Genomic DNA, 24664 nt, shown 5'->3' with positions numbered 1-24664 from the left:
TACCACAGCGTGTCTATTCATGTGGATATACGTTTCGCTATCGGCAGAGCATGTCCAAATATAACGAAGTCATAGTAGTACAGTTCGGTCACCATTTTTAGAAGAGTTTGATTGGAAAACAGCTCTTGTTCGGCTTTTAATCTGTGCACAGTCGAAAATGTGGAATGATGTGATTTGCCCACTGAAATACTAGAAATTCGAAATTCGTTGTGGATAGAGGAACATATGCAGCATTTCACAATTGTATTACAGGAATAAAATAATAGACGCGAAATATGTCGTAGGTAGGAAGCACGACAGAGTTTTGTGTGAATGATGGTTAGTTCCGTTTGCGTTTCTTCTAACAATTTTGTCACCATTAGAGGAATTTCCGTCCCATTCCCAGTTTCGGGGCTAATACTGTATGACGTTTGCAGAAAGTGAGAGGACATGTCAAATATGCAGCGGAATTATTAGAAACAAATAAATTTGTGCACCTCTAGTCGACGATTTTGAGTATAAATGCCAGGGATCGGTAGTTCAGTGGTAGAATACTCGCCTGCCACAAAGGCGGGCTTGGTTCGATTTCCGTCCCATGCACGTTTTGTCCTCCTCCTCTAACCAGGTTGCTATGTTATTAATAAACCAGTCTGAGCGTCCGACTAAAGCCGGACTTCAGACTTTCTGTAGTGTTTGCTTCGCTCGCCTTCACTGATCAATGAAAATTAATATTAGTGTTATTAGTTCTATGAAAGTGAACTTGTGTATCTCCGGCAATCCGTCTTCCTTTTTTATATTATAACTAAATGCGAAAGATTTCATAGTCTTCTTTCTAAACGCGTCAGTTCTACACTTGCAGAACATTCGAGCTTCAGCTTCAAACACTCCCTATCGATATATATTATAGACAATATTTAAAGGTATCTCGCGAAATATGGATTTTTCTCGTGTTTTCTATAAACGGTTATCAAAGAATGGTGTTTTGGCATAAAATGACGTGAAAGACATCATCCTACTGATAAAGATAACGTTCCACGTCAGATCACATAAACATCCTGTTTTCATGCGGGATTCCCCTTTCTGAGGAAGGCGTGCTACCAAATTGAGGCAAACGAAGAAGGAAATAGACACGCGGAGGAGTCACAAAGGTGAAAAGCAACGCGCCCGTGGCCACGCCTATGAAACGGCTGCAACCATCTATCTTTTGCGACATGCACGCGAAGTTATTGCGCAGCATTTCGATGCCGCGGGACCCGTCTCATCCCACGTTATAGCTATCTGGCGCCAGCGCGCCAACCCGACGCCGGGTGGACCCGTCATACCCCTTTTATACCTATCTGACTCCGGCGCACCAATCCGACGCCGGTGGACCTGTCGCACCCTCTTCTATAGGTATCTGGCGCCGGTGGACCCGTCGCACCCACTTCTATAGGTAACTGGCGCCGGTGGACCCGTCGCACCCTCTCCTATAGGTAACTGGCGCCGGTGCACCCGTCGCACCTCATTTTATAGCTTTCTAGCGTCGAGGCACCAACTCGACGCCGGTGGACCCGTCGCACCCCCCTTTTTGAATTTCGTGACTGACACACACACACACACACACACAAACACACACATACATACATACATACACACACATACACACATACACACATACACATACATACATACACACATACACACATATACACACACATACATACACACATACACACATACACACATACACACATACACACATACACTCATACACTCATACACACATACACACATACACACATACACACATATACACACACATACATACACACATACACACATACACACATACACACATACACACATACACTCATACACTCATACACACATACACACATACACACATACACACACACATACACTCATACACACATACACACATACACACATACACACATACACTCATACACACATACACACATACACACATACACACATACACACATATACACACACATACATACACACATACACACATACACACATACACACATACACTCATACACTCATACACACATACACACATACACTCATACACACATACACACATACACACATACACACATATACACACACATACATACACACATACACACATACACACATACACACATACACACATACACACATACACACATACACTCATACACACATACATACACACACATACACACACATACACACATACACATACATACATACACACATACACACATATACACACATACATACACACATACACACATACACACATACACACATACACACATACACTCATACACTCATACACACATACACACATACACACATACACTCATACACACATACACACATACACACATACACACATACACTCATACACACATACACACATACACACATACACACATATACACACACATACATACACACATACACACATACACACATACACACATACACACATACATACATACACTCATACACTCATACACACATACACACATACACACATACACACATATACACACACATACATACATACACACATACACTCATACACTCATACACACATACACACATACACACATACACTCATACACACATACACACATACACACATACACACATACACTCATACACACATACACACATACACACATACACACACACGTGACAGAATAAGCCCGTTATTATGTATATATATATATATACATATATATATATATATATATATATACATATATATATATATATATATATATACATACAACCAGTCTGAATGTCCGGCTAAAGCCGGACCTAAGACTTTTTTGTGGTGTTCTCTTCGCTGGCCTCCACTGATCAATTAATCAAAAATCAATGGTAGTGACATTTTCTGTAAAATCAGAATTTAATTTTTCTAACAACGTTTTCTTCTTTTTCTTAAAGGAAATTTAGGCTAAAGATTCATAGTTTTCTTTGTAAACACGTCAGTTCTACATTTGGAGAACATACAACTTTAAGCACTCTTTCGATACCAATGTAATATAGACACGACTTGGAATCATTACTCTTGTTTCCCCAACAGTTATCACAGAATGATGTTTCATACAAAATGAAGTGAGTGACATCATTGTATTGATAAAGATAGCGTTCCACATCAGATCATGTAAACGGTTGGCTACTATATAAGCAGCAGTTAGCATTCGTGTTTCCACTTTCTCAAGAACGGAGGAGTCCTAGAGGTGAAAGGCAACGCGGAAAGTGTATACGACTATGAAACGTTTGCGACGTCTTATTTACTTTTTTTGACATACACACGAAGTTACTGTGCAATGCCTCTACACCACGACACAAGATTTCGACGCTGTGCGGCCCGTCGCACCCCATTTCAAGCCTTTTTACCGTCGGCGCGCCATTCCGACGCCAGTGGACCCGTCGCACCCCTCCTATAGGTATCCGGCGCCGGTGGACCCGTCGCACCCCCTTCTTATATACCAGTCTGAATGTGCAGCTAAAGCTGGACTTCAGACTTTCGGTGATTTTAGCTTCTCTCCTTTTCACTGATCAATGAAAATTAATAGTAGTGGTGTCTTCTGTAAAAATAGATTTGTGTTTTTTTTTTAACAACGCTTTCCTTCTCTTCTTTATATTATAATTTAAGGCATAAGATTACAGATTTTTTCTTCTAAACGCGTGAATTCTACATTTGCAGAATATTTTACCATCAGCTACAAACACTCCTTCGATGCCAGAATAATATAGATACAATTTGAAAGCATTACTCGAAGTATGGGTATTCCTTCTGATTTCTCCCAATAGTTATCACAAAATGATGTTTTAACATAAAATGACGTGAAACACATCATCCTACTGATAAAGGTAACGTTCCACGTCACATCACATAAACATCTTGCTACTATTTAAGCAGCCGTTTGCATGCATGTTTCCACTTCCTGAGAATGGCATGCTACAAACTTGAGGCGAAAGAAGAAGGAAATAGGCACGCGGAGTAGTCATAAAGGTGAACAGCAAAGCGTCAAGTGGTTACGACTATGAAACGGCTGCAACCATTTATCTTTTGCGTCATGCACACTAAGTTATTGCGCACCAATGACCGGGTCCACCGACGCCGGTGAATCCGTCACACCCCATATCATAGCAATCTGGCGCCGTTGGGACACCTCGCCCCCCCCCCCCCTTCTATAGGTATCTGGCGCCGGCGCGCCAGTGCGACGTCGGTGGACCCGTCGCACCCGCTTCTCTGGGTATCTGGCGCCGGTGGACCCGTCGCACCCCCCTTTTTGAATTTCGTGACTGACACACAGACAGACAGACACACGTGACAGAATAAGCCCGTTATTATATACCAGTCTGAACGTCCGGCTAAAGCCGGACTTCAGACTTTCTGTGGAGTTTGCTTCGCTCGCCTTCACTGATGAATGAAAATTAATATTAGTGCCGTTTTCTACGAAATTGGACTTGTGCATCTCCAACAATCTTTCTTCCTTTTTTATATTATAACTAAGGGCGAAACATTTCATTTCATATCTTCCTAAACGCGTCAGTTCTACATTTTGAGAACATTCGACCTTCAGCTTCAAACACTCCTTATCAATATATTATAGACAAAATTTAAAAGTATCACGCGAAATATGGGTTTTCCTCCTCTGTTCTATAAACAGTTATCAAAGAATGACGTTTCGGGATAAAATTACGTGAAAGACATCATCCTACTGATAAAGATAACGTTCCACGTCAGATCACATAAACATCTTGCCACTATTTAAGCACCCGTTTGCATGCGTGTTTCCACTTTCTGAGAGTGGCATGCTACCAACTTGAGGCGAACGAAGAAGGAGATGGACACGCGGAGGAGTCATATAGGGTGTAAAGCAAAGCGATACAGTGGCCACGGCTATGAAATGGCTGCAACCATCTATATTTTGCGTCATGCACACGAAGTTATTGCGCACTATTTCGACGCCAGGTGGACCTGTCGCACCCCCTTCTATAGGGATCTGGTGCCGGCGCACCAATCCGACGCCAGTGAACCCTTTGCTCCCCATATTATGGCTATCTGGCGCCGGTAGACCCGTCGCACCCCCTTCTATTGGTATCTGACGCCGGTGGACCCGTCGCACCCCCTTCTATAGGTATCTGACACCTGTGGACCCGTCGCACCCCCTTCTATAGGTATCTGACACCTGTGGACCCGTCGCACCCCCTTCTATAGGTATCTGACGCCGGTGGACCCGTCGCACTTCTTTTTCTGGACATCTGGCGCCGGCGCAGCAATCTGACGCCGGTGGATCCGTCGCACCCCCTTCTATAGGAATCTGTCGCCGGTGGACCCGTCGCACCCCCTTCTATTGGTATCTGACGCCGGTGGACCCGTCGCACCCCCTTCTATAGGTATCTGACACCTGTGGACCCGTCGCACCCCCTTCTATAGGTATCTGACGCCGGTGGACCCGTCGCACTTCTTTTTCTGGACATCTGGCGCCGGCGCAGCAATCTGACGCCGGTGGACCCGTCGCACCCCCTTCTACAGGAATCTGTCGCCGGTGGACCCGTCGCACCCCTTCTACAGGTATCTGGCGCCGCTGGACCCGTCGCACCTGCTTCTATAGGTATCTGTCGCCGGTGGACCCGTCGTACCCCCTTCTATTGGTATCTGGCGCCGGTGGACCCGTCGCACCTGCTTCTATAGGTATCTGTCGCCGGTGGACCCGTCGCACCCCCTTCTATTGGTATCTGACGCCGGTGGACCCGTCGCACCCCCTTCTATAGGTATCTGACACCTGTGGACCCGTCGCACCCCCTTCTATAGGTATCTGACACCTGTGGACCCGTCGCACCCCCTTCTATAGGTATCTGACGCCGGTGGACCCGTCGCACTTCTTTTTCTGGACATCTGGCGCCGGCGCAGCAATCTGTCGCCGGTGGACCCGTCGCACCCCCTTCTATAGGAATCTGTCGCCGGTGGACCCGTCGCACCCCCTTCTATTGGTATCTGACGCCGGTGGACCCGTCGCACCCCCTTCTATAGGTATCTGACACCTGTGGACCCGTCGCACCCCCTTCTATAGGTATCTGACACCTGTGGACCCGTCGCACCCCCTTCTATAGGTATCTGACGCCGGTGGACCCGTCGCACTTCTTTTTCTGGACATCTGGCGCCGGCGCAGCAATCTGTCGCCGGTGGACCCGTCGCACCCCCTTCTATAGGAATCTGACGCCGGTGGACCCGTCGCACTTCTTTTTCTGGACATCTGGCGCCGGCGCAGCAATCTGTCGCCGGTGGACCCGTCGCACCCCCTTCTATAGGAATCTGTCGCCGGTGGACCCGTCGCACCCCCTTCTATTGGTATCTGACGCCGGTGGACCCGTAGCTCCCCCCTCTATAGATGTCCGGCGCCAGTGGACCCGTCGCACCCCCTTCTATAGGTATCCGACGCCGTTGGACCCGTCGCACCCCCTTCTATAGGTATCCGACGCCGTGGGACCCGTCGCACCCCCTTCTATAGGTATCCGACGTCGTGGGACCCGTCGCACCCCCTTCTATAGGTATCCGACGCCGATGGACCCGTCGCACCGCCTTCTATAGGTATCCGACGCCGGTGGACCCCTTCACACCTCATTTTATAGCTTCCTGGCTTCGAGGCTTTAACTCGACGCCGGTGGACCCGTCGCACCCCCTTCTATAGGAATCTGTCGCCGGTGGACCCGTCGCGCCCCCTTCTATAGGTATCTGACACCTGTGGACCCGTCGCACCCCCTTCTATAGGTATCTGACGCCGGTGGACCCGTCGCACTTCTTTTTCTGGACATCTGGCGCCGGCGCAGCAATCTGTCGCCGGTGGACCCGTCGCACCCCCTTCTATAGGAATCTGTCGCCGGTGGACCCGTCGCACCCCCTTCTATTGGTATCTGACGCCGGTGGACCCGTCGCACCCCTTCTATGGTATCTGACGCCGGTGGACCCGTCGCACCCCTTCTATAACCTGCCGGACCCGTCGCACCCCTTCTATAGGTATCTGACACCTGTGGACCCGTCGCACCCCCTTCTATAGGTATCTGACACCTGTGGACCCGTCGCACCCCCTTCTATAGGTATCTGACGCCGGTGGACCCGTCGCACTTCTTTTTCTGGACATCTGGCGCCGGCGCAGCAATCTGTCGCCGGTGGACCCGTCGCACCCCCTTCTATAGGAATCTGACGCCGGTGGACCCGTCGCACCCCCTTCTATTGGTATCTGACGCCGGTGGACCCGTAGCTCCCCCCTCTATAGATGTCCGGCGCCAGTGGACCCGTCGCACCCCTTCTATAGATCGCGTGGCCCCCCCTTCTATAGGTATCCGACGCCGTTGGACCCGTCGCACCCCCTTCTATAGGTATCCGACGCCGTGGGACCCGTCGCACCCCCTTCTATAGGTATCCGACGTCGTTGGACCCGTCGCACCCCCTTCTATAGGTATCCGACGTCGTGGGACCCGTCGCACCCCCTTCTATAGGTATCCGACGTCGTGGGACCCGTCGCACCCCCTTCTATAGGTATCCGACGCCGATGGACCCGTCGCACCGCCTTCTATAGGTATCCGACGCCGGTGGACCCCTTCACACCTCATTTTATAGCTTCCTAGCTTCGAGGCTTTAACTCGACGCCGGTGGATCCGTCGCACCCCCTTCTATAGGAATCTGTCGCCGGTGGACCCGTCGCACCCCCTTCTATTGGTATCTGACGCCGATGGAGCCGTCGCACCCCCTTCTATTGGTATCTGGCGCCGGTGGACCCGTAGCTCCCCCCTCTATAGATGTCCGGCGCCAGTGGACCCGTCGCACCCACTTCTATTGGTATCTGGCGCCGGTGGACCCGTAGCTCCCCCCTCTATAGATGTCCGGCGCCAGTGGACCCGTCGCACCCCCTTCTATAGGTATCCGACGTCGTGGGACCCGTCGCACCCCCTTCTATAGGTATCCGACGTCGTGGGACCCGTCGCACCCCCTTCTATAGGTATCCGACGCCGATGGACCCGTCGCACCGCCTTCTATAGGTATCCGACGCCGGTGGACCCCTTCACACCTCATTTTATAGCTTCCTGGCTTCGAGGCTTTAACTCGACGCCGGTGGACCCGTCGCACCCCCTTCTATAGGAATCTGTCGCCGGTGGACCCGTCGCGCCCCCTTCTATTGGTATCTGACGCCGATGGAGCCGTCGCACCCCCTTCTATTGGTATCTGGCGCCGGTGGACCCGTAGCTCCCCCCTCTATAGATGTCCGGCGCCAGTGGACCCGTCGCACCCACTTCTATTGGTATCTGGCGCCGGTGGACCCGTAGCTCCCCCCTCTATAGATGTCCGGCGCCGATGGACCCGTCGCACCCCCTTCTATAGGTATCCGACGTCGTGGGACCCGTCGCACCCCCTTCTATAGGTATCCGACGCCGATGGACCCGTCGCACCCGCTTCTATAGGTATCTGTCGCCGGTGGACCCGTCGCACCCCCTTCTATTGGTATCTGGCGCCGGTGGACCCGTCGCACCCGCTTCTATAGGTATCTGTCGCCGGTGGACCCGTCGCACCCCCTTCTATTGGTATCTGACGCCGGTGGACCCGTCGCACCCCCTTCTATAGGTATCTGACACCGGTGGACCCGTCGCACCCCCTTCTATAGGTATCTGACGCCGGTGGACCCGTCGCACCCCCTTCTATAGGTATCCGACGCCGGTGGACCCGTCGCACCCCCTTCTATAGGTATCCGACGTCGTGGGACCCGTCGCACCCCCTTCTATAGGTATCCGACGCCGATGGACCCGTCGCACCGCCTTCTATAGGTATCCGACGCCGGTGGACCCCTTCACACCTCATTTTATAGCTTCCTAGCTTCGAGGCTTTAACTCGACGCCGGTGGATCCGTCGCACCCCCTTCTATAGGAATCTGTCGCCGGTGGACCCGTCGCACCCCCTTCTATTGGTATCTGACGCCGATGGAGCCGTCGCACCCCCTTCTATTGGTATCTGGCGCCGGTGGACCCGTAGCTCCCCCTCTATAGATGTCCGGCGCCAGTGGACCCGTCGCACCCACTTCTATTGGTATCTGGCGCCGGTGGACCCGTCGCACCCCCTTCTATAGGTATCCGACGCCGATGGACCCGTCGCACCCCCTTCTATAGGTGTCCGGCGCCGGTGGACCCGTCGCACCCCCTTCTATAGGTATCCGACGTCGTGGGACCCGTCGCACCCCCTTCTATTGGTATCTGACGCCGGTGGACCCGTCGCACCCCCTTCTATAGGTATCTGACACCTGTGGACCCGTCGCACCCCCTTCTATAGGTATCTGACGCCGGTGGACCCGTCGCACCTCCTTTTCTGGACATCTGGCGCCGGCGCATTCTAAGCTATCTGACGCCGGTGGACCCGTCGCACCCCTTCTATAGGAATCTGTCGCCGGTGGACCCGTCGCACCCCTTCTATAGGTATCTGGCGCCGGACGGCCCTCTATGGTACTGGACCCGTCGCACCTGCTTCTATAGGTATCTGTCGCCGGTGGACCCGTCGCACCCCCTTCTATTGGTATCTGGCGCCGGTGGACCCGTCGCACCCGCTTCTATAGGTATCTGTCGCCGGTGGACCCGTCGCACCCCCTTCTATTGGTATCTGACGCCGGTGGACCCGTCGCACCCCCTTCTATAGGTATCTGACGCCTGTGGACCCGTCGCACCCCCTTCTATAGGTATCCGACGTCTTGGACCCGTCGCACCCCCTTCTATAGGTATCTGACGCCGGTGGACCCGTCGCACCCCTTTTTCTGGACATCTGGCGCCGGCGCAGCAATCTGACGCCGGTGGACCCGTCGCACCCCCTTCTATAGGAATCTGTCGCCGGTGGACCCGTCGCACCCCCTTCTATTGGTATCTGACGCCGGTGGACCCGTAGCACCCCCCTCTATAGATGTCCGGCGCCAGTGGACCCGTCGCACCCCCTTCTATAGGTATCCGACGTCGTGGACCCGTCGCACCCCCTTCTATAGGTATCCGACGTCTTGGACCCGTCGCACCCCCTTCTATAGGTATCCGACGTCGTGGGACCCGTCGCACCCCCTTCTATAGGTATCCGACGCCGATGGACCCGTCGCACCGCCTTCTATAGGTATCCGACGCCGGTGGACCCCTTCACACCTCATTTTATAGCTTCCTAGCTTCGAGGCATTAACTCGACGCCGGTGGACCCGTCGCACCCCCTTCTATAGGAATCTGTCGCCGGTGGACCCGTCGCACCCCCTTCTATTGGTATCTGACGCCGATGGAGCCGTCGCACCCCCTTCTATTGGTATCTGGCGCCGGTGGACCCGTAGCTCCCCCTCTATAGATGTCCGGCGCCAGTGGACCCGTCGCACCCACTTCTATTGGTATCCGACGTCGTGGGACCCGTCGCACCCCCTTCTATAGGTATCCGATGCCGATGGACCCGTTGCACCCCTTCTATAGGTATCCGACGCCGGTGGACCCCTTCACACCTCATTTTATAGCTTCCTAGCTTCGAGGCATTAACTCGACGCCGGTGGACCCGTCGCACCCCTCATTTTGAATTTCGTGACTGACACACACACACACACACACACACACACACACACACACACACACACACACACACACACACACACACACACACACACACACACACACACACACACACACACACACACACACACACACACACACACACACACACACACACACACACACACACACACACACACACACACACACACACACACACACACACACACACACACACACACACACACACACACACACACACACACACACACACACACACACACACACACACACACACACACACACACACACACACACACACACACACACACACACACACACACACACACACACACACACACACACACACACACACACACACACACACACACACACACACACACACACACACACACACACACACACACACACACACACACACACACACACACACACACACACACACACACACACACACACACACACACACACACACACACACACACACACACACACACACACACACACACACACACACACACACACACACACACACACACACACACACACACACACACACACACGTGACAGAATAAGCCCGTTATTATATAGTAGATATCATGATCATGACATTATCATGATTGTTAATAGGAGTAAGATTTACAATGTTCATGAGATAAAGCATGGGAGTTTCTGGATGTTCGTAGTAAATACCTGGGAGAGCGACATTGATAACAACATCCATGCAGCGTGGCTGACATGAATAATTATGTAACTGGCGGTGGCTTTGCTGTAAATGGGAACCGGGGACCAAATCTCGTAGAATACAACAATATGAGTGAATGAGCAACATGAGTTTTTTTTTAGGAACTACCTGATATTTCTCGACGTATTTCATCCCGCAAATGCTCTGGAACACCGGCATACTCGAATACCCTATACATATCGTCTGCCCCCTTCGTTGCACTCTCACCTCCACTTCCGAAATAGATTAAAATATAATCACGTAGATGTTCCTTGAAGTTGCATGACCTTAGAAGACAGTTTTTAAAAGAAAAACTCTTAAAAAAGATAAGAGAATAAATAAGAGATAACCATCAAAAGGTACCAGGATTGAGGTGCCATGTGATTTGTGATGAAATACCTCTGCTCGTTGATCGCAATTTGTTTATTCGAATACACTCCCCAGATTTGACTACGGAATATTTCCACAAAACAGCTTAAACTTTCGGCACAGCCGAAACAGTGATCCTCCTCTTCATTTGAAGTCTTACTAGAATTAAGAATTGTGAAGTTATGGAACAAAGAGAATAAAATATAAGTAAAATATCTGTTCAATTTCTTGAACATCCGTAATAATTTTTACATCTATTTTCTGTTAAAAAAATCAGATTCACTACCGTATAATTATCCGTATAACTATACGGTAGTGACTTTGATTTTAATATCGTGGAAGCCTCCGTCCATCAGAAATGATTGTGTGAATGATTTTAAAAAGGGAGCTGAAGAACCCTGTTGGAAGACATCTCCTGCTCCTCCGTTTATTTAGATTATGTCATATTTCTTACATTCATCTAGGAAAAGAAAAAAAGGATAAAGAAAACTTACAGAATGCATTTGTTGACGAAACCGCTTAGAAAACGATCAAGAGGATGTCGAATAAAAGCGATTCGTGTGTTTCCTAAGAATTTCTCGCTTCGCGTATAGTTGTCATGAAGAATGCGGTGTCGACAAAAGCTGAAGAACGTTTTTGGAGGAAATCTTTCAAAAAAATGTGTATATGTGGAGGCGGTACAAAGCATAGGTTCATTTATTAAACACGAACTCCGCCGTATACCAAGTATCTTAACGGTCTCAAGACAGAACTAATGCTTGAAGGCAGCATTATCTACGAAATTGACGACGCCTGAATCTCACCACTAAAAGATGGGTTTATTGGTGTACATCATGCCTACGAGCGTTATCACGAACGTGATACTACTTAATTAGCTCAATAGTTGTTTCTCGTGTCTTATAGCAATGCCTAGCTGTCGATGATTCATAATGTAACTTGAGTGGATGCAGTCTGGCGGCCGAATTTGTAGTCCTTAGGCTCGCAGTAGCAAAAAAAATGATTCAATGGACAAAGATGTTTACAGGCCAACCGAGTACTTCTTTGTGTTAGCTTGTATAGGACATCACAACAGTCTACTCCGCCCTCAATGTACCATATAAATAGCCGTAGAAAGTTCATTGTGCCATTTCTCTTGCTTTTCATGTTGTTTATAATTTTGCTAGCTCTTCTTGCCTTCATGTATTGCTTGCCTTTATTACAGTTAATCATTTGCTCGCTTTTCTTGCCTTAGTTACTGTTAATGTTATGGTTTAATTACCCAAGTTTGAGGTGGTGCTAAATAAAAGTTGCTAAGTAATATCCCGCATGGCATATAAGGCGAGACCGTCAACTACCGAAGCCCATACAAGTACTCCAACAATACAACTGGTGCATCGGCAGATCCGACGAACTCAGCTACAACCACTAAGGACCTCAAAACCAAGGAACGAGAACCGGATAGAGGTTAGCACTAAGACAAGTTGCAGTGTGAATTTGCATGCTAACGCTTCCGCTTCCTTTGGTTATTGCTATTACTTATCTATAAAATCTCGGAACAACTCCACTAACATTGTGAGCAGTGCAATTATCATCAGTCATCGTCTACTCGTTGTTAACAATTACTATCTTTCATTGCCACAATAGATCTGTATATCCACATTCTCAATGGCAACTTCTCTCAAAATCCGGAAAGGGGTCGTGACTCGCCAATTTAATGTGCTAGCCTACGCCCTCAAAAATTATGCCAGTCTGGGTGAAACCGAAATATCCGCCGTGGAAGGAGATTTCGCGGCAAAAATGTGCGAAATAGACTCAGCGTTAGTTTATATTCGCACTGTACAAACTTCTCTCCAAAAGGCCATTTACGCGTTTGCCGAAACCGTCGACAGCATAGAAATGCCACCAGGAGGTGAAGAAGAAAAGCGCGTTTCGGAACACATCGAAAAAATCAACACACTTCTTTCCGAAACGGAAACATTTCTCGCGCGTCTTTTAGTGCAAAAACATATCTTGACAACGAAAATGAGAACTCAAACGGGAGTACAAGTATATCCGGACCCTGGAGTGCAAAATCAGGAAACACCGGTGGGCCGCGTAGAATTACCCAGACTTCCTATCCCAGAATTTAACGGCAAAAGCTGGCAATGGGACAATTTCTGGGAATTGCACTCACTCCCGCTCTCAAATTTACAGAAGTTCAATTACTTACTGAGAGCATTAAAGGGAGAGGCACGACAGTCTGCAGAACGCTTTCAAGTGACTGCATCAAATTACCTCCTAGTGTTGGAACACTTGCGGGAAAAGTACGGCAATACGTCTGCAATCATAACCAGTCTACATGAAAGATTAGAGACTTGGACTGCACGAAGTACTGACCTCCAGGACCAGTGCAACCTTTTCGACAAGATTTCATCTCTCACTAAGCAGCTCGAAAGCAAAGGAGAGAATCTTGATAGCTCATGGTTATTGTCCAAGATCCTTGCAAAATTCAGGCAAGATATCCAGAGGAGGGTACTAGAGAAAAAAGTCTCATTACCCGCAGAACAGGTCTTGAATCTCAAGACACAGATGGAAACGCTTGAAACAGTTATCCGGCAAGAGCGAGAGATTGAACGCAACCTGCCGGTGAGAACTGAGCAGAAAAATGTTCCATCGAAACTAAAACCAAATCCTTGGCAGGATAGAAAACGAATGCCGTATTGTTTCTATTGTGAATCGAAGGAACACTGGCCAACATCTTGCACAAAACTTAAGCTTCCCAAAGAAAGGATTGATTTCCTCAAAAAGATGCAGCGACGTCTGGGTTGTGGGTCAAAATTCCACAATACCCCAGAATGGAAATCAAGAGGGTGTGCGCATTGTGGCAAAAAGCACCATACTTCAACGTGCTTCAAATCCACACCTTCATCAATTCCAGAAAATTCAAGGAATGCTGCCACAAAAAAGAATGAAAAAATTCAAAAGACAACATAAAATTTCATAGCAAGCGTGAAAACCTCAACCGTCCCGGAAAATAAACCTGCTGTACGTCAAACAATTCTAACAGTCTCAGGCGCATCTCTAAAACAAAGGGGGACCAAATATTTCTTTTGACCGGCTCCCTAAAAGTTATACATCCGTCAACAAAGGAGCTCCAAGAGGTGCAAGTGCTGCTTGATACTGGAGCAAATAGATCCTTTATCGATTCTAACCTCGCAAAGGAACTCCGAATTCCAGAATGTGGCAGAACAGCAATGAGATTAAGCACATTCGGAACACCTGAACACAGAGATATTGAATGCACACTCACACACTTGAACATTTGGGATGCAAAAGGAGTGCCGCATACGCTGCGGCTCTTCACATATGACACTCTCACAGCAAATCTCACTCAAGGTGCAATGGATAAAGAAGACACAAAATACATCCGTCGCAAAGGCCTCCATGTCTGTTCACCATCTAAAAATACCAAGGCGCAACCAAAAATTCTTATTGGTTGCGACCAATTGTGGAACTTCATTGAATTTGAAGCCCCACATTTCAATCTACCTTCAGGAATACTTCTCGTCCCTACCAAATTTGGCTACATGATAACAGGACAAAAAATTGATCCCAACAACACCATTCCATATCGGCTTCCAGTTCTCATAAACATGCCCAAAGTAGAAAACAACATGGACCACTGGGAGCAGCACTGGGACTCTGAAACCAACAACGCTGGGAAAGAATATACCGGTCCCGAAAAAGAAGAAAAAGCAAGGATCAATAATGAAGTACTGGAGGAATTCAACAAATCGATCCAGCGAAAAGACGACGGCTATTACGTCAAAATTCCATTCAAGAAAACATACGAAGATTTGCCAGATAACCGCATGTTAGCATGGAAGCGACTGAAAAGCATCTTACAAAAGTACAGTGATCAGTCGGATGTTCTTCAACAGTACGACGCTGTCTTCAAAGAACAACTCAAGAAAGGCATCCTCGAAGAGGTTGACGAAGGCAAAGACTCATCCGCCGCTAAAAAACATTATTTACCCCACCAGCCCGTAATAACTCCAAACAAAGAAACCACCAAATTCCGCATAGTCTTCGATGCGTCAGCGCACTATAAAGGATGTCCATCACTCAACGACGTAGTACACCAAGGACCAACTATACTACCCAAATTGTACGGCATACTATTACAATTCCCCACGGCAAAGTATGTACTAATATCAGATGTAGAAAAAGCATTTCTCCAAGTGCGCATAGAAGAGAGTGATCGAGATTTAACTAGGTGACTCTGGATAAAAAACATCAATGAACAGTTAACTCCAGAGAACCTTGCTGTTTACCGATTCACTCGAGTAACATTCGGAATCAACGCATCGCCCTTTCTACTAAGTGCAACTATTCTTTATCACCTAAGAAATTTTGTCGAAGAAAAGGAGCTTGCAGAAGAAATTGCGGCTAATCTCTATGTCGACAATCTGTTCATTCGTGCTGAAACGAAAGAAGATGCAGTAAGAAAGTATACTCAATTAAAGCAAATCTTCTCGGAACTACAGATGAATTTGCGCGAATTCGTTTCCAACAGCACAGAAATTATAGATTCCATTGCTACTTGTGACAAGTCGTCAAATCAAAACCCAAAGGTGTTAGGGATACCGTGGACGTCCATCGACGACGAATTCATGTTGAAGCTCTCTATAGTGTAAAAAGAATTCGTGAGCAAACGCACGGTAGCGCAACAAATTGCTTCAATATACGATCCCTTAGGATGGTATACATCTTTGCTAGTCAAGGCTAAACACTTTCAGCAGCAACTATGGAAATACCAATACGACTGGAACGAGCCACTGAATCAGGAAGACACGCAGCAGTGGCACAAACTCATAAGCAGCATCAACGGATTCCAGCGTAAAATTCCTCGAATGATTGCTGAATCCAACGGAAGGTATACACTCATCACCTACACAGATGCAAGTTCTATAGCGATGGCAGCATGTATATATCTATCTAGCGACACAAAATCATATTTTGATGGCCAAGTCGAAAGTACCAGACGCAAAACGAGAAATCACAATCCCGAAACTTGAGCTAAATGCTATTACCATTGGAACACGATTGTCTTTCAATGTCATTCAAAGTCTCACCAATGAAATCCATATTGATCGTATCCTTATTCTATCTGACTCCGATATTGCACTGAAATGGGTCGCATCACCGAATACTCGTTCCAGTGGCGTCTTTGTAGCAGACCGCATCAAAGAGGTGCAAACGATTGTACGAGATTTAAACTCATTGAAAATCTTGGTACAATTTGGTTACATCGACACAAACCATAACTCAGCAGACTGTGGTACAAGAGGTCTAACGAAAGATTAGTTCTCAGCTCACATCTGGTGGACAGGATACACTCTCAAACAGATTACTGAGAACAAAATTGCTCGAGACTTTGCCTCAATTCCAGAAGATGAAGGAGAAGAACTCCCGTCTTCGATTGAAATGCATATTCGGGTTACAGAGAATGATAACAGTGACCAAGTAACGGACATCCTGGAGATTGCAACTTTCAGCTCCTATTCAAAGGCAAGAAAATTCTCGCTTATGCGCTGAGATCCCTCAAAAACACGACGTCACGCCTTCGAGGACAGCTACAAAGCAAACTCCACAGGCATCTTCCGTGGCTTTTAAGCAACCAACAAGGAAATCACCTCTCAGCAAAAAATATTCTTGATGCCCAGCATATGCTCATAAGAAATCACCAGATAGTGCACATCAACAACCACTATAAGCAAGGGCTAAGTAAAAATTTGAATCTGAAGCAAGACAAGGCCGGCTTATTGCGAGCTTACGGACGACTCAACAAGTCGGATCTTGATACACTAGCAAAAAATCCTATCATCATTGTGCCAAACACCGATCTGAGCCGCTTAATCATCGACGATGCTGATGGGATATACCATAAAGGTATTCCGCACACTATGTCAGATGTTCGACAAATGTGCTGGATCGCACGATTACGAGAGCAAGTGAAAAAACGAGTACGCCAGTGCCCCTGCCAGAAGATGAATAATCTTCCATACAAATATCCTAAAATGACGGATCTCCCAGCAAATCGTGTAACACGAGCGCGCACGTTCCAACATATAGACTTAGACTACTTTGGTCCGATGACAGTATTTCGAGAAGACATGGTTAAAACTAACGTATATGGATGCATATTCACATGTGCTATCACAAGGTTGATTCACCTCGAGCTTGTACCTGATGGAACAGCTGAAAAGTTTATCAATGCCTTCCGACGCTTCGTTGCTAGACAAGGCGAACCAGATACAGTTACCTTTCTGCACGCCCACGTTTGTCCTAGGAAACCAGCTTCTGAACCAAAGCCTTGAAGCTACAGGAGAACAGAAGGTGGAAAGGATAATGAGCGAACAGTGCATCCAGTGGCACTACATAACGCTTTACTCATCTTGGAAAGGCGGATTCTACGAGCGCCTCATAAAAACAATAAAAACTTCAATGTTGAAATCGATTGGACGTATCCTAACAATGGATCAACTACTAACCAGTGGCACTACATCCAGTGGCAGTACATAACGCCTTACTCACATTGGAAAGGCGGATTCTACGAACGCCTCATAAAAACAATAAAAACTTCAATGTTGAAATCGATTGGACGACGTATCCTAACAATGGATCAATTACTAACCTTACTGACAGAAATTGAAGCATGTCTCAATACACGACCACTGACTTACCAAGAAACTGATTATAAAGACACTTTGCTTTCTCTGCGCCCAATCGATTTTATCCAGAACGAGATAGACATCACACTTCCACTCACAAATTTCGAGGAAAGTCAAGATGATCCATCTTATTACCCATCTAGTGAGGCAGCCCGCCTCAGCACTCGTCTACAGACAATTGGAGCACCACAATCATCGTGCGCTCTTTCCGAAAGCTACTGGAAAATATGGAAGGATGTATACCTAACCGCCTTGCGAGAACAACACCGACGTCACATGAGCAAAAAAAGAGGATGCAACCGTCAACTGACCATAGGAACAGTCGTTCTCATAATGGACTCCTGTCAGAAAAGAAACAACTGGAAGTTAGGAAGGATTACAAAATTAGGAAGGATTACAAAATTGGTGCAAAGTAACGACGGTGAAATACGAGAAGTTGAAGTCTTCTGCGGAAAAAACACTTTCATACGTCGACCGGTAAATCAACTGGTCTCACTTGAAATAAGCGGATCTCAGGAGTCCACACAAAACGATCATGATAATACTCAAGACAGCGCAATCCACCTGCAAGAAGAGGTGCAAGACCTAACTCGTGAACATCCACGCTATAACCTGCGCCCAAGATCAATTCATCAGTATCGCGTTGTTCCTTCAACGGCAAAAAGCCAAGTTTTTACAGCAAGCTGCCTTCCACTAAACTATCTTCAACTTCTAATGGCTATCGTCACTACAGCCATAGTAGCAGGGTCACCAACAAATCCGACTTCGTCGTCAAATGACAACTCGTCAGCATACCATATGATAGAATGCAGACCTGAAGGCGTCTACGTTAACTCCCCAAATAATACCGAAGCTTATGAACTCTGCGTGAACAACTACTGCATCACTGAGAACACGCCACCAATCCACCAAGTCATATCAATTCCTATTAGTGATCTCCCATATAATTATGAAGCTCGATGGAAAATTAAAACCGCAAACAAATACACAGTAGTTGACACTACGGGTCCAGCACAACCGTTCTGTGTAGCCATCAAATGCACACTCTGCTCAGAAAACATCTTCAATCCAGAATGCTGGCCAGTAGCTGCAATAACCGGTGCAGGATTTCTTCTATACCTACTCATTGCACTTTGCTCCACCATATGTTACGTTTCGGTAACAACTGGACTTCCAATCAGAATACTACTACAAAGAATCTACACAATGTGCTATGTAATACTATACGTGATCTTCACAAACATACCAAAAATCTTCTTGTTTAAATAAGGACATTGAAAACGGTACCACCAGCTTTTGGAAGCTCTTGCTTTATGTGGTTTAATTGTAACTGCTTGGACATGCCAAACAGTAAACGTTTTTTCTCATCACTTAAAAAACTGTGCCAAAACCTCCGGACATACTGTATGCAAAGCAGAAATAGCCTCAGTACTAAAAATAAATCCATTCAAGAGGGGTGCGTGTATTCGACTACAACGCAATCATTCCACAGTTCTTGAAATGAGATTTTACTGGGTAGATCTTCAACTACTGTGCCAGAAAAATTCTCTACTATACACAAGAAACATTGTTCAAAAGGTGATAGGCAGCAAAAGATGTCGCCATATGGGGTCTTGTGTAGAAAACAAATGTGCAGAAATCAAGGCCAGCAGCTTAATTCCGGAGCTCTCCATCGGCAACAATTACCCTGGCACAACGAGATGTCTTGAATCGTGTGGGGGCCCAAGATGCGATTGCTTCTATTTGAGCTCTAGCTGTTTGTTCTACAGGATCTATGCTGTTCCAACAGACAATGATGTCTATGAGCTTTTCACATGTTCCCCATGGCAGGAGAGGGTAAAAGCAAAGGTGCAAATTAAACGACCAACAGGTGAAACGTTCACCACCTACATGCTCGGTCTGCGACGTAACGTACCAGTACAACTAGCATCTATGGACGTCACCTTAAGCGTGCTCTCATGGCCATACCTTTCAATCCTAGACACAAAGTTCATTTCAAACGCACATACCACCTCTCTGTGGACATCTGAGGCACTCCCACACTTACAGTGTCCTTCATTGGAGGCCGCACAATCTCTTCAGTGCAACCTCATCGACTCCTGCCAATGTGATCCCGCCGAGAACCAGGTGAAATGTCACTGCCAAGACCAGGACATTAACAAAAATTTCCGGAAAATAGGAAATGTCCTCCCCATAACGTTCCCATTCTTAAAGATTACAGAGTATTATAGTAACGTCATGGCGCAAATAAATCAAGGAATCTCGGTCGATATCATAATCAACATAAAGGAAACCATAGAAGACACCATAGTCGATATCACGGACGAGATCTGCGAAGTTGACAACACTTTCATATATGGATGCTACAGGTGCAACAGAGGCGCAAGTGCAAATGTAACCTGTTCTTCAAGTTCGATTACCGTTTATGCAGAAATAGAATGCGACGTCGACACGTTCACTATCCCCCGTTCACCCCACAAGGAACAATCTACGCTTCGTTTTCTTCTGCCTAATGCACGTGTACACCTTAACTGTTCCATCATGTGCGGTTCTACCACGAAATACTTTGACATCACAGGCATTCTGAAATATACACATACTTTACAAACAAGACTCAAAGAAATCAGTATGCACACACAAAATGTAACGTCGGACTTCGAGTGGCCTGATGCTGGACACATAGTCGATGTGTACTGGCAATGGTACAAAACAGTCCTCTTAACAGTCCTTATCGTAGGATTGGCACTCTTGATTAGTTACCTTTATCTCACGACTGCATGTGGACGTCTATTGTGCAAAATCTCCGCTACTCTAATTAGAATTGCCTGCAATGCCATCAAACTTCTCATATACATTGCATGTTTCTCCTGCAAGCATGTCTTTTCAACTAAACGGTGCAGTTCATCGCAGCAAAATATTGCGACGAAAACACTGTAACAATCGAATAAGTGCAATCCAACTATAGCATGTACATAGCTAAGTTATCAACTACATACAATTTTCAATACGCTTTTAGCACAACGAACACACACGATCAATCCTATGAAGAGCTACTTAGAAGGCGCAAGGAGGAGGAGCAAAGACTGATTGAGCAACTTCGATACAAACGAGCCTGCGTTCGCTTGGCCCCAACACTTCCAACGGAACGCGAAGTCCAAAGAAAAATCAAACAACTCGTTCGGTTAATTCTCCACATTATGAGATCCAATAATTTATCAAATGAATGCGCAGAGCTATTTGGACAACGTCCAACTCTTTTCGCGAAGAGGGAAGCTACCTTGTACAAGTACAAGGTACAGAACCTACAAATGAGGGCGCAATGTACTAGAGAGAAAATAATAAGCACGGTGCAAGGAATGGCCATGAGCTACGAGGCATACGGATTCTTAATACTAGCAAAATCCGTCCCCGAGAGTTCAAGGACTGATTTTTACGATCAGGAAGTAGACGGTATCTCACTCGAGCCGGCTTTCGTTAATGAATTCACCAAGAAAGAGCTCGAATTCCTGGATGAGCTTCAGAAAAGCATCGAAACGGAAATGCATGAGGCGATAAAACAGATTGAAAATGAAAACCACCAGAACATCCACGTGGAAATGTAGAAGGCCTTCACTGAATCTCAGCGACTTATGGAAGAATTTGGCAACATCATCAGATAGGAATTCACACGCTTTGGAGAAAAATTAACAGCGTTCGAAGCCCTCCCAGAAGACACGAAGAACAGACATCGAAACATGATGTCGACAGCTCACAAATGCGAGCAAACTCCAATGCGTGATGATTCCACAGCAGTGAGAATCGACGAGCAAACGAAACCCCCTGAAGATCATGTCGAAGAGGACTTATTGGACCTAGATGGCGAAGAGGTGCAAAGTCAACCGAATGTGCAAGTCCACCAAGGAGACGAACCCTCGGAGCACCTGAAGGATAAAGAGACATCGAAAAACGCTGGAAGAAAAGATAATGATGAAATGCAAAGGTCAACGTCGAGATCGCCTCACTGCAATGTTCAAAGACGAAAGAAATGGATAAGAGGTCGCATGGCAGAGCTCCTTCAGCAAATTAAGAAATCATCACGAACGCCAAACCGAATCTTCTCGCGCCATAGCAGTTTGCGCAACGGAGACCGCTTCCTGAGATGTGCCTTCTGCGACGTCAAGGGCCAACACTACAGTGACAGCTGTCCGACGTACAGAACAGCAAAAGAACGCCAGAGGATGGTCAGATGTACACGCTATCTGGACACACTCCACCGAGCCTCGGAATGCCGTATGGGAGTATCACGAACGTGATACTACTTAATTAGCTCAATAGTTGTTTCTTGTGTCTTATAGCAATGCCTAGCTGTCGATGATTCATAATGTAACTTGAGTTGATGCAGTCTAGCGGCCGAATTTGTAGTCCTTAGGCTCGCAGTAGCAAAAAAATGATTCAATGGACAAAGATGTTTACAGACCAACCGAGTACTTCTTTGTGTTAGCTTGTACAGGACATCATAACAGTCTACTCCGCCCTCAATGTACCATATAAATAGCCGTAGAAAGTTCATTGTGCCATTTCTCTTGCTTTTAATGTTGTTTATAATTTTGCTAGCTCTTCCTGCCTTCATGTATTGCTTGCCTTTATTACTGTTAATCATTTGCTCGCTTTTCTTGCCTTAGTTACTGTTAATGTTATGGTTTAATTACCCAAGCTTGAGGTGGTGCTAAATAAAGTTGCTAAGTAGTATCCCGCGTGGCACATAAGACGAGACCGTCAACTACCGAAGCCCATACAAGTACTCCAACAATACAAGCGTGAGCGAATTCTCAATCCCCCCCAAATATCCTGAAAAATGGTGTGGGAACCGGGTTTGTCGGTCGAATTTAACTATTTGGCGGTTGAAGTCGTGCCACGGATGCAAGCCCGGGCACATGCGCCGCATCCGCCAGCGCGAGGGACAACCATCTTTTCTCAGCTTCGATTTTACGGTATGCTGCTTTCAAAAAGGCGCAAGGATTTCTAAACCTATTCTCACAGAAAAGTGTCTGAACAAATTCCTTTTGTACGACCCACACGGTCAGTTTATACATCCTTTGTCATTTTATCGATTAAGTAGGTCGAAACTTGTGAGAATGCAAAGCATCAAAGTGTAGAGGAACTCTGCTTTTCTTCACTCTTTCCTCACAAGTGCGAGGTTATATAAGACTCTAAAATACATTTGTGCTCCTATTTACTGCTTACTAAAATTCTCTTCTGCAGAATATCAAGGAATCATCTTGCTTCTGCGTTGATTCTCAGTTCCTCGTTAAAAAAAAATGAAAGAAGAGAAATTGAGGTATGAAGAAGGATATACGAAGTTTTTGTTGATATTAATGAGAAAAAAGTCTTCTTAAGTTATATTTAATGGTTAATGAGCTAAGACATGACTTGAAACAACCAACAAACTAAACAGGAGGATATAAGAAATCCTTTCAGTCTCAAAAAAGAAAATAAACTTTGCGGACAGCATTTACATAGCCATATGTAACCGTGTGAACTGTGAAAACCACAACCTTAATCGTTACCTGGTTGCCCATTTTTCAGTGCTGATTCTCCGCCCATAAGCTTTGAACCTCAACGGATTATTCAAGAAGCAAAATATCGCTGTTCCAAGCGTAGACAATGTCTTTGGCATGATACATAAACTGATTCCATATTTAAAGGATATCTGGAACAACCATCTAATTGCAGTTGCTCTAATGTTTTCAACTAAAATGTCCAGCTTGCCTCAAATTTTTCCATAAAACGATGAAACGGAGGTAAAATTCTGCTCTTATCATATGGAGCCGTATTAAGCGTTCCGTCTTCAATAGATGTTAATATGTTGTTGATATTAGCGGCTAAAAAAACAACAAAACATCGGTTGAACAAGCAATAGTTAATTCCACTCAAATTTATTGTATTGAATGGGTAGTAATCCTCCGAGTGAAAATTTGCTCATATCTCTGTCAAAGGGCTACGAACGAACTTTATATTTCAAAGGAGTTTCGTAGCAAGTCTGGATTTTGGTTTTTATCCAACTACCTTAAATTCGTGACGTACTTAGCAAATATCATGCGAAATATCATCCATAAATTTTGGAATCAGAGACCTAGGGTTGATGTCATAGAACTGCTCGAAATAGACTGCTATTAAAATCATCCAATAAGACAACCCTATACCATCTGTACGAGAAATAAAATCTAGTGGATTGCTACTAGAATCACTCGATAGAGCATTTTTTAAAAACATCCGTACGAGGAAGGTAATCCAATTTACACAGTTTTATTCCAACTATTTTGTATTAAGTTGGACA

At 46.3% G+C, this 24664-nt stretch overlaps 9 protein-coding genes across 11 annotated transcripts; 8 read left to right on the top strand and 1 right to left on the bottom strand.

Moving 5' to 3' along the window:
• Window positions 1–17: 17 nt before the first annotated feature.
• RB195_014652 (uncharacterized protein) lies at window positions 18–13227 on the bottom strand (the record flags this gene model as incomplete). The annotated part of the gene is made up of 6 exons (XM_064205011.1): window positions 18–181; window positions 11417–11574; window positions 11687–11815; window positions 12151–12279; window positions 12991–13068; window positions 13172–13227. 6 exons carry the CDS (start codon window positions 13225–13227, stop codon window positions 18–20), a joined length of 714 nt encoding a protein of 237 aa, XP_064060892.1.
• A 73-nt stretch (window positions 13228–13300) lies between these two features.
• On the top strand, window positions 13301–16311 carry RB195_014650 (uncharacterized protein; the record flags this gene model as incomplete). Of its 2 annotated transcripts, XM_064205009.1 has the most annotated exons (3): window positions 13301–14484; window positions 14688–15871; window positions 15932–16311. In XM_064205009.1, 3 exons carry the CDS (start codon window positions 13301–13303, stop codon window positions 16309–16311), a joined length of 2748 nt encoding a protein of 915 aa, XP_064060889.1. The 2 variants fall into 2 exon arrangements, with proteins under 2 accessions (XP_064060889.1, XP_064060891.1); XM_064205008.1 differs by lacking the exons at window positions 14688–15871; window positions 15932–16311 and having other exon boundaries at window positions 13301–14608.
• On the top strand, window positions 14869–15894 carry RB195_014651 (uncharacterized protein; the record flags this gene model as incomplete). Its single annotated transcript, XM_064205010.1, has 1 exon — window positions 14869–15894. One exon carries the CDS (start codon window positions 14869–14871, stop codon window positions 15892–15894), a length of 1026 nt encoding a protein of 341 aa, XP_064060890.1.
• A 325-nt stretch (window positions 16312–16636) lies between the features above and the next one.
• On the top strand, window positions 16637–16981 carry RB195_014649 (uncharacterized protein; the record flags this gene model as incomplete). The annotated part of the gene is made up of 1 exon (XM_064205007.1): window positions 16637–16981. The coding sequence occupies one exon, from the start codon at window positions 16637–16639 to the stop codon at window positions 16979–16981; it is 345 nt and encodes a 114-aa protein (XP_064060888.1).
• Window positions 16982–17343: 362 nt separating this feature from the next.
• RB195_014648 (uncharacterized protein) lies at window positions 17344–17994 on the top strand (the record flags this gene model as incomplete). Its single annotated transcript, XM_064205006.1, has 1 exon — window positions 17344–17994. One exon carries the CDS (start codon window positions 17344–17346, stop codon window positions 17992–17994), a length of 651 nt encoding a protein of 216 aa, XP_064060887.1.
• Window positions 17995–18294: 300 nt separating this feature from the next.
• On the top strand, window positions 18295–21950 carry RB195_014646 (uncharacterized protein; the record flags this gene model as incomplete). Of its 2 annotated transcripts, XM_064205004.1 has the most annotated exons (4): window positions 18295–19447; window positions 19970–20060; window positions 20118–20717; window positions 21365–21950. In XM_064205004.1, the coding sequence occupies 4 exons, from the start codon at window positions 18295–18297 to the stop codon at window positions 21948–21950; spliced, it is 2430 nt and encodes an 809-aa protein (XP_064060883.1). The 2 variants fall into 2 exon arrangements, with proteins under 2 accessions (XP_064060883.1, XP_064060886.1); XM_064205003.1 differs by lacking the exons at window positions 19970–20060; window positions 20118–20717; window positions 21365–21950 and having other exon boundaries at window positions 18295–19617.
• On the top strand, window positions 19954–21285 carry RB195_014647 (uncharacterized protein; the record flags this gene model as incomplete). Its single annotated transcript, XM_064205005.1, has 1 exon — window positions 19954–21285. One exon carries the CDS (start codon window positions 19954–19956, stop codon window positions 21283–21285), a length of 1332 nt encoding a protein of 443 aa, XP_064060885.1.
• On the top strand, window positions 21315–21950 carry RB195_014645 (uncharacterized protein; the record flags this gene model as incomplete). The annotated part of the gene is made up of 1 exon (XM_064205002.1): window positions 21315–21950. The coding sequence occupies one exon, from the start codon at window positions 21315–21317 to the stop codon at window positions 21948–21950; it is 636 nt and encodes a 211-aa protein (XP_064060884.1).
• Window positions 21951–22082: 132 nt separating this feature from the next.
• RB195_014644 (uncharacterized protein) lies at window positions 22083–22640 on the top strand (the record flags this gene model as incomplete). Its single annotated transcript, XM_064205001.1, has 1 exon — window positions 22083–22640. The coding sequence occupies one exon, from the start codon at window positions 22083–22085 to the stop codon at window positions 22638–22640; it is 558 nt and encodes a 185-aa protein (XP_064060882.1).
• Window positions 22641–24664: the final 2024 nt, after the last annotated feature.

Source organism: Necator americanus, chromosome V (genome assembly GCF_031761385.1).
Source record: "Necator americanus strain Aroian chromosome V, whole genome shotgun sequence".
Taxonomy (NCBI): Eukaryota; Metazoa; Nematoda; class Chromadorea; order Rhabditida; family Ancylostomatidae; genus Necator; species Necator americanus.
The sequence above is the reverse complement of the archived record's forward strand: the minus strand, read 5'-3'. Positions and strand labels throughout refer to the sequence as shown.